Source organism: Terrapene carolina, unplaced genomic scaffold (assembly GCF_002925995.2).
Source record: "Terrapene carolina triunguis isolate 2854851 unplaced genomic scaffold, T_m_triunguis-2.0 Scaffold130, whole genome shotgun sequence".
NCBI lineage: Eukaryota > Metazoa > Chordata > Testudines > Emydidae > Terrapene > Terrapene triunguis.
This window is the reverse complement of record NW_020664481.1, coordinates 33,179,764-33,188,851: the sequence shown is the minus strand read 5'-3', so window position 1 is coordinate 33,188,851 and position 9,088 is coordinate 33,179,764. Positions and strand designations below refer to the sequence as shown.

General features: G+C 42.7%; 1 protein-coding gene across 1 annotated transcript; it reads left to right on the top strand.

The window, feature by feature from the left end:
* The first annotated feature begins 3,976 nt into the window (after positions 1-3,976).
* On the top strand, positions 3,977-7,398 carry LOC112106472 (histamine H3 receptor-like). The gene is made up of 3 exons (XM_024199741.2): positions 3,977-4,244; positions 4,659-4,825; positions 6,178-7,398. The coding sequence occupies exons 1-3, from the start codon at positions 3,977-3,979 to the stop codon at positions 7,066-7,068; spliced, it is 1,326 nt and encodes a 441-aa protein (XP_024055509.1). The 3' UTR covers positions 7,069-7,398.
* The last annotated feature ends 1,690 nt before the right edge of the window (positions 7,399-9,088 follow it).

Below are 9,088 nucleotides of genomic sequence, written 5' to 3'. Positions count from 1 at the left end.
TCATGACCCAGAAGAATGAAAATGCCTTGAATTTTTTTAAATTTATTTTTTTTAAAATAAAGTTATTATTTTTCAACCAGCTCTAATAAACTAGAACTTTTGCTTCAGGGATTAGACAGAATTTATTCCTGGGTCTTAGTCTCAGGAATCCACAATCCAGTCCTCTCGCAAACAATTTAGAAAGATTCTGTACTTCCTCTCTCTTTCTCCTCTTTTTGCCATGCCTCTTAGCACATCCCAGTTGGAAGGCTCTCCCCACAGGACTGGCAGCATATGTTCCAGAATAAAACAAAGCTGTTTTCTCAACAATTGATTATTATTAAGAAAAAATCAGCATGCATCTGTAACAGGGAAAGTGACAGTATAATAACTCACTACACCTGACAGACAACCTTTCCATTTACAGGAAAATGAGGAAGTGTTTGAAATCTGTATTAGCAAAATCTGCCATTCTGAGCATGCTGCCCTCTAGCATGTGTTTGTTCTTAGCAGAGCTTGAAGGCTTCAGGGAGCATTATCGGGGTCTTAAAAAAGCTCTACACCGAACAAAAAATATGGAGTGATACTTCACTTTTCTGGGAAAAATCTTTAATAGTTGTGGACATCATGTCTTTTTAAACTGTTAGTACTAAAGGAGAATCAAGAGGTGATTAACCAGTAGGAACCAGTGAGAATCTCAAAAATCTGTCTGCAGGTTGTACACTACAGAACCTACTTGAAATGTGCACTGATCTATCTGTATTATGTGAAAATCAAGGTATGTATGATGAGTTGAAGAATATAGCAATTATTTATGAAAGAACACCAAAAAAATCTTTCTCTTTTCCTTATGACTGAGTCTTGTTTTCTCTTTATATCTTTGTGCTGTCTCCATGTATTTTATGGTCAATAGCATAATCAGCAGAAATTAGCAATGGGCTTGATCCCATGCATATTGAAGTCAATGGAAAATTCCCATTGGTCTTAATGAAAACAGGAGCCAGGCAGACCCAACATCAGGTAATAATCACTATTAAAACTACCTTATTCATAGTATCAGGGGGTAGCCGTGTTAGTCTGTATCCACAAAAACAACAAGGAGTCCGGTGGCACCTTAAAGACTAACAGATTTATTTGGGCATAAGCTTTCGTGGGTAAAAAACCCCACTTTTTCAGTTTTTACCCATGAAAGCTTATGCCCAAATAAATCTGTTAGTCTTTAAGGTGCCACCGGACTCCTTGTTGTTTTTACCTTATTCACAGACATAGAATTTAAGGTCAGATGGAACCATTACATCATCTTGTCTAATCTCATGTATATCACAGGCCATTGTCAACCCATATGTCAACCCATTACCCCTGTATTGAACCCAATAATTTGTATTTAACTAAAGTATAAACTTGTGTTTGGCTAAAGCATACCTTCAAGAAAGTCATTCAGTCTTGATTTGAAAGCAAAGTGATGGAGAAACCACCATTCCCTTGGTAGTTTGTCCCAATGGTCAATAACCCTCACTATTAAAAATGTGTGCCTTATTTCTAAAGTGAATTTGTCTGTCTTCAGCTTCCAGCCCTGGGTTCTTGTTATGCCTTCCATGCTAAATTAAAGATCCCATTGGTACCTGGTATAGTCTCCCATGAAGATACTCATACACCATAATCAAACTATCTCCGGGTCTTATTTTTGATAAACTGAACAGATTGAGCTCTTTTAAATAGTTCATTGTAAGGCATTTTTTCCAGCCCTTGAATCATTTTTGTGGCTCTTTTGTGCACTCTCTCCAGTTTTTTAACATCCTTTTAAACCTTCTAAGGACTTTTATTTGTTTGTTTGTTTCCCTCCCTTTTTCATTATGTGATTTTATTTATTTGCTTTAGGAAGACAAAGATACGGTAGCATATAAAAAGAGTATTTTGTTTGTACATATTATACTTCAGTCTCAATATCAGCATAAACTTGAAGGGCCAGATCTCAAGCTGATGGAAATAGAAATAACTTCATTGTGGAGTTATGCTGATTTACACCAACTGAGGAACTATAATGGAATTTTTACTCCCAATGTTGATAAAAGCTAGCTTTGGGGGTATTCTCTCTGTGAAAAGGGGCCAGTTTGCGTTACTGAGTGCATGTGTGCATGCACCCATACAAAGATTAAGCAATTTATTAAAACAGCTTTTCTTGTTTGCTTCCCCAGGTATCTATACGACCAGCTTGTTCTTCAGTGTCAGTGCAATTGCTTTTGAAAATTGTTATTGCAAACTGCAGATTTATGCAAATCTCTATTTTTTATTTTTAAAAAGAGAGAGCTGTTTATCCACTCTGCAGTGATGCGCGAGGAATAAGTGCCTCCAATAATTTTCTTTGGCCAAACACTGCTTGCCTTAATTACAAAGATGGGCCCACTGAAGTCAAAGGGACAAAAACTGTCCTTTGAGAAGTGTGTAACTCTCACTGAATGAAAGCAGGGTTGTATGCATGTATCTTAGGGCAGAACTTAGCTCAGTGGGACAACTCACATGAGTTGAGAGGAGTAGGATTTCACCCATTGCAAATATGGATACGTTCAATCACAGTGGACTTCAATAGATGTTGTGGGTTCTCTAAAGTAATCCATTATGACCCAATCCTCCTTCCATTGAATTCAGTGACATTCACTTCATTGGAAGCAGGATCGGGCACTTAAACAGAAAGTGCAGCCTAAAACATTGTCAAATACAATGTGTTTTGTAACAAAGTGCAACATAAAACTGATTGTCAAATGAAAAGCATTTTGCAAACAATAATTGCTCTTGGCTTCACAAAGTGTCAAATCTGGAATTTTTGATTTCCTTTCTGCCTAGTCTATTTTCTCTTTTGTGTATAAATAAATCATTTTTTTTCACATTTTCTCTTTACCCTGCCAGGGTAATTGGAAGGGCTTCAGCAAGGCACATTGTTCTAGCTGATTGTGTGAAAATGACTAAAAGTGTTAGTTCAATGTCATCTTCAAATATCTTTCAGTGGCTGCTTAAATCACTAGCCTTGTATAACAGTTTCTGGCTTTTCAAAAGCCCTTGAAAAGGTTGCTTCGTGTTGGTATTTCATAGTATTGAACAGGAAATAAACTAAGACTTCCATCCTGAGCATTGTGAAAGAGCTAAAAAAAGAGAAAAAGTCACCGACACCAGAATTTTGCAGGTTTCTTTTGGGCAACATGAACAATTCATTGAAGTAACTTTTGGTTACTGGCTCCCTAACTTTGTGGGCAGCTATTCAATATGTTGCCTGGATAGACTAGAGATTTCTTTGAGTAGACGAGGCTGGGGTTCAAAGTTAAAGGCAATGACAAATAGAGACCAAAATGTGTCTAATTAAACTCTCTACCATTTCCCCGCTCTAACTGACCCCATGAGATCCTAGTAAACTCAGGAACAACTTTCGAAGTCAGTGAGGCCAGAAATCGGAAGGGAATCAGTCTGGACAGATTCCAGCCAATGATTTTCAGTGCCTCAGGTTTCGGGTGCCCCAGGCGGGACCCATTAAAGCGGGCCTGACTTTTAGGAAGTCCTGAGCACCTGTGCGCTAAAATCAGCCGCGGCCGGCCCCTGGCTGCGCTAAGGCGTGGAACAAACGCAGGCGGGGGCTGAGATATGAAGCGGTTTGTACCGTCTAAGGAAATAACAGCCCGCCTCAGGCCGAGCGCACTCACTGCGGGCGGGAACTCCGCTCCCCGCCGCGCGGCTGGGCTGGCCGCGCCTCTGCGCCCAGCTCCGTCCCCCCGCCCTCCCGCCAGTCCCCGCCTCCCCGCCGGCCGGCCGCTGGGGGGGACAGGGCGGGGGACGCCGCCCGCCCTGGAGTTGCTCCGGCAGCTCGAGCAGAGGCTCCAGAGCGCGACTCGCCTTCCGAGCCGGCGGCGTCCAGCGAGCGGCTTCCCGGGCGCGCCCCAGCCCGGCCGCGGGACGGGCAGGGATGGCGCGTACCTGAGCCCTGCCGTGCCCTCCGCCCAGCGCAGCAGCCATGCCCGGAGACCTGCCCTGGCTCAACCTCTCCAGCCGCCCGGCGGCGCTGGGCAACGCGTGCGCGGCCGGCGCGGGGCAGCTGCTTCAGCACCCCGGCCAGTTCTCCGCCGGCCTCTCGGTGCTGCTGGCCGCGCTCATGGGGCTGCTGGTGCTGGCCACCGTGCTGGGCAACGCGCTGGTCATCCTGGCCTTCGTGGTGGACCGGAGCCTCCGCACGCAGGGCAACTTCTTCTTCCTCAACCTGGCCCTCGCCGACCTCCTGGTGGGTGAGTTCCGCCCCCAGCGGCGCGCCTGCGGGAGCCGGGCACCGGAACTGGTTGGGACAGCCAGGGGCATGGCCCGGCCCCGCGCTGGGACCCCGGGGCAGGCTGAGCGCGCGGAGAGCCAGTCCCTGGGCGCTGCAGCCGGGGTGGGGACCGCCCCCGGGCCCGGCCAGGGAGCGGGGCAGCACTGTGCCCAGCTGGGGCTGGAACAGGTTAATTCCCGGGGGCAGGGCGAGTGCAGCCCCCACCTTTCCCCAGGGGATAGGGGCCCAGGCTGTACGCTGGGGCTCAACCACCAGCCAGCTGGCATTAAACGTTCGGGGCCTGCCCCGCTGGAAGTGCCGGGCGGGTTAAAACAGGAGGACGCGGAGCCGGGGGGCAGGTGGGGTCGTGCGGTGCTGAGCTCTCTGTCCGCAGGTGGCTTCTGCATCCCGCTCTACATCCCCTACGTGCTGACGGGCGAGTGGAAGTTCGGCAAGGGCTTGTGCAAGCTGTGGCTGGTGGTGGATTACCTGGTGTGCACCGCCTCCGTCTTCAACATCGTCCTGATCAGCTTCGACAGATTCATTTCCGTTACCAAAGCGGTAAGGGACAGAGCCCTTCTACCTGAACCCCGGCCCTGCCTGGAGCTCCACGCCCCTCGCTGCAGCAGCGCTCAGCCTGGGTTAAAAGGGATAAGATCGGACCCGCTAATAAAGGCAAAGGAGAATGTGGGTTTTGAGGCTGTTCAGCACGGTCTGCATTATTACCACTGCTTGCCAACCGTGCTCCAGGGAACTCACGGGGACTGAATGCTACCTTAGCAAAACAAAGCAAGGCTTAGATTGATTTGGTTTGAGTCTTCAGGTTAGGAGGAACTGAATTTTAACAGTTCACAGAGGGATGCAGAGTAGTTGCCTAGAGGCTAGGTTAAAACAAGGGCAGGGAAGTAGAGTCACATTCACAAGCAGTTGTACTTGGCTGTGCAAGGCGTGACAAATACTAATTAAAGGCCACAACAAGCATGCGAAGCAGGGAAGTTCCATCTCCCTCATTTTATAGCAAGTCAAGGACCAGCATAGGATTTCAATTCAGGTTTCTGTCTCTCCCCCCCCCACACACACACACCTGTGACCATTGCTATAGCCCCCACTTCCCTCAATATTTGGGCATTCATTGAAATACACATTGTGGAGTGAGAGTAGTCATTTTGCAGAAATAGCTTGCACCTTTTTGCATGGTAGTTTTCCTTTTATCCTTCATGTCATTGCTTTTCTTTCTGATTTTGTTTGGGAAACAGTAAGATTTCCCAAAATATTGATTTTAATATCCATTGTTTATTACAAGTCACAGACTGAGGCAGTAAGACAGGTGGGGACCTAATAATTTTTAGTGATCATAGCCTGTCCTACCAAAATTAAGCATTACAGCCTTTCCTACAGTTTAGTAAGCGTTTGCAGAGGTGTTCTGTAAACTCAACTCATCACTTGGAAATGTAATTTAAGTTACTTAACTAATCCCACAGGAGAAAATATAAAAACTAAGAAACAAAAATTCACTCCCACAATATCCCATAAGCAGACATCATAGCTACTACAATGAAACAGATGCAACCTCTGACTGGGGCTAGAAGTATGATCCTTTCCTCGAGAATGCATGTGTTTTGTGCAGTCCACAGCTCTTAGGAATGGTGCAAGGTGCAATTCTTTGTCCACAGAACATGGACAATCAAGCAGCTGGAAGGGTGCCTATTTTATTAAATGGTGGGTGTTGGAAAGGAAGTTGCAGGAATGGCTTTGGTTTGTTACAAAAATGAAACCTTTTCTTGCTAAACACACTAAGTGTGCCCAGCAGGTACAACATAAAAATAAAACAGGAATCCTTAACATTGTAGTTATAGGTTATTGAATTGTTCTGGGGAGCATGAACATAATTTGATACTTTTTTCATTGCTTAGGTCAGTTACAGAGCTCAGAAGGGGATGACTAGAAATGCCGTATTAAAGATGATAATTGTATGGATTGCAGCTTTTCTTCTCTATGGACCAGCCATCATCAGTTGGGAGTATATTGCTCAAAAAACTATCCTCCCTGAAGGAGAGTGCTATGCTGAATTCTTCTACAATTGGTATTTCTTAATGATTGCTTCCACTATTGAATTCTTTACACCTTTCATTAGCGTTACATACTTTAACTTAAGCATTTACATCAACATCAAGAAGCGCACTCCCATGAGAAACGAAAACCTAGCACCTGGTCAAGAGGACTGTGAAACAAGTTTCCAAGGGAAAAAAAGAGAGCATGTAATATTTTTTGTAAAACCTACTGCCAGACAGAGAGATAAGAAAAGGAGAGCTAGTAGCCTTTCACCCACTAGACCCTGCGGTTCAAGGCTCAGCCTATGTAAACTTGATAACCAGTCCCTAGATTTTAATGTTGGTCAAGATTTACCACCTTTACAGGTGGATGTTGAGACTAAACAACCCAGGGGCAGTTTTTACAAAGCTATAGAAAACATTTGCAACACCACAAGAAGAACAGACATTGCCAACAGCATGGCAAACAGAGTTAGACTTTCCCGGGACAAACGAGTAGCCAAGTCTTTAGCAATTATTGTCTGTGTGTTTGGTTTGTGTTGGGCTCCTTATACACTTCTGATGATCATTAGAGCAGCTTGTCATGGGCAATGTGTGCATCATTCTCTCTATGAGACTTCATTTTGGCTTCTGTGGCTGAACTCAGCCATTAACCCTGTTTTATACCCACTATGCCACATGAGCTTCAGAAAAGCTTTTATAAAACTGCTGTGTCCTGGTAAGGCTAAAATTCATCCCCACATTTTTATGTAAAAATGTGTAAGAAAAACAAGCATGTTATGTAGAAACACTACTTGCTTCTAAAAGGAACCTACTGGTGCTGCTTTGGTTTAGGTCCATGAATTAGGACTACCACTAGTTACTTTAAGTCAGGGTAGGCTTAGGAGAATTTAAAGATCAATAAAAATATAAATCTCTCTGATTTATTTGTAACAGTGCAATGCTAATGCATCACAACCAGAAAGTGGCCCTAGCTAGTCTGTTTTCATTCAAAGCAGAATGACATGCAAAAAGGCAAACAGCATTCCTATGAAAAAAGTAAAGTAAGAGTTTGCAAAGTCTTTCACCTTTAATACTTTCAGGTGTTAACAGGTTAGGATTTTTTCTTAAAATATGATCTGTAACCTGATAAAATTCCCTTTAATTACTTTGCAATGATAAAGTGTAGATGACATCTGCAGGCCACAAAAATACAGAGTACAGAAAGTAAAAATACTGCAAGAATTAATATAAGTTAAAATATAGAGTCTAGTTTGAAAAGATGTATTTTTCAGAAAGAAACTGATTAGATTTACAGTATTTTTATCCATCCACTGATTTATTCCTCCATTAAAATAATCAAAATGTACAGAGAAAGTTTAAGAAAACATAAGCTGTGTGTGGATTTATCAATGTGTAAGCAATATTGCACTATTTATAAACAACGCTGCACTAAGGACCGAATTCAAAATTCACGAAAGCTAATCATAGTCTCCCTTGGCTTAAGTGAGTTTTGGATAGGGGCCCAAATATCTGTGCGTGTTCTTATACAGAATAGCACACCATCGTACTCTTGTGTATAATGCCATACCTAAAAAACAGCAGCCTATTTTATACCTATGTACATCTATAAAACAGAGTTAAAACTAAGTGAATACAGAACAAACGTGAATGAATAAAATGCGTTTGGTAAGTAAGGGGAAGGTTTAACAGTTATTAACCCTGGATGGATATATATGGAAATGAGTACTACTCTAAATATGAATGTTGATGTGGCTTATTATTGGGCTATTGAGAGAAGAGATTAATAGAAGGAAGAAAAATGTGGGCAAAGAAGAGTCTAATTTTAGTTTTTCTATAGTGTCATGTTAGCAGTCTGCTAGTACAGAGTCCAGCATAATGTCAAAGGGCATTAGGGTCAAAGTTGCAAAGAAATATAAACATGTGCTCCAATTATGTGTGGTAGCATAAAAGTATATATTTACCCTACAGGCATCTTTTAAAATCTATGAACAGTTCTTAAAGTGATACTAAAATGTTTTTTATGAATCTCGCTATCCACAATCTTTGTCTCAAATAAAATTTAGTATTAGACTAAAATTGATTTCCTGCTACTGCAACATTTTAAGTCAATGAAAATATTTGTAGACAAACAGATATTGGTTGAAATTCATTTTTAAAAACACTCAAATCTTTCAAAGCCTAATTATATACAGTCAGATCAGACACATTCAGTGAAAATCCAGGGAAACCCCCCAAAATAAAACACAAAGTAAAAAATACAAACATCAAGTCTGAATCTTTCAAAACGTAAATCCTTTTGCAGATAAAAATGGTTTGCTTTTTTAAATACTGTGTCCAGTAGCCTATCAGAAAGTTACTAGTGTTAAGTGAAAATATTGATACATTAGGCCCAATATAAATCCTTACTAGTCTTTTACTCAAGTCCACTCCCATCTCATCCAGTAAAGACTGTTCTCCCCAGAGTCTCTACCATGGCGGGGCTTAGGAAATGGCAGTAGGGAGAAAAAAAAAAAAAAAACAGACACTGAAAATATCTCCCCTTTTCTCAAATATTTGTAAGGGATACACTACCAGTCAAGCACTTATGTTATTTGGAGCAAATCCTGTCCCTAGAAAACAGCCATGCTGTGCACTGAGGCAGGTAGGGGAGAGAGAATGACCACTCCATAACCAACGAGGTAGTTGTGTAGCTCGTCTAGATAATACTTTGTCCTGCCATGAGAGCAGGGGATTCACTTCCAGGCCTATGAAATACTAGTCCCACTACTCT

Excerpts from the sequence above, each read along its gene's own strand:
- LOC112106472 (XM_024199741.2), top strand. The coding sequence starts at position 3,977 with ATGCCCGGAGACCTGCCCTGGCTCAACCTCTCCAGCCGCCCGGCGGCG. Across the intron at positions 4,245-4,658 it reads CCTCGCCGACCTCCTGGTGG|GTGGCTTCTGCATCCCGCTC; the intron begins GTGAGTTCCGCC and ends CTCTGTCCGCAG. Across the intron at positions 4,826-6,177 it reads TCATTTCCGTTACCAAAGCG|GTCAGTTACAGAGCTCAGAA; the intron begins GTAAGGGACAGA and ends TTCATTGCTTAG.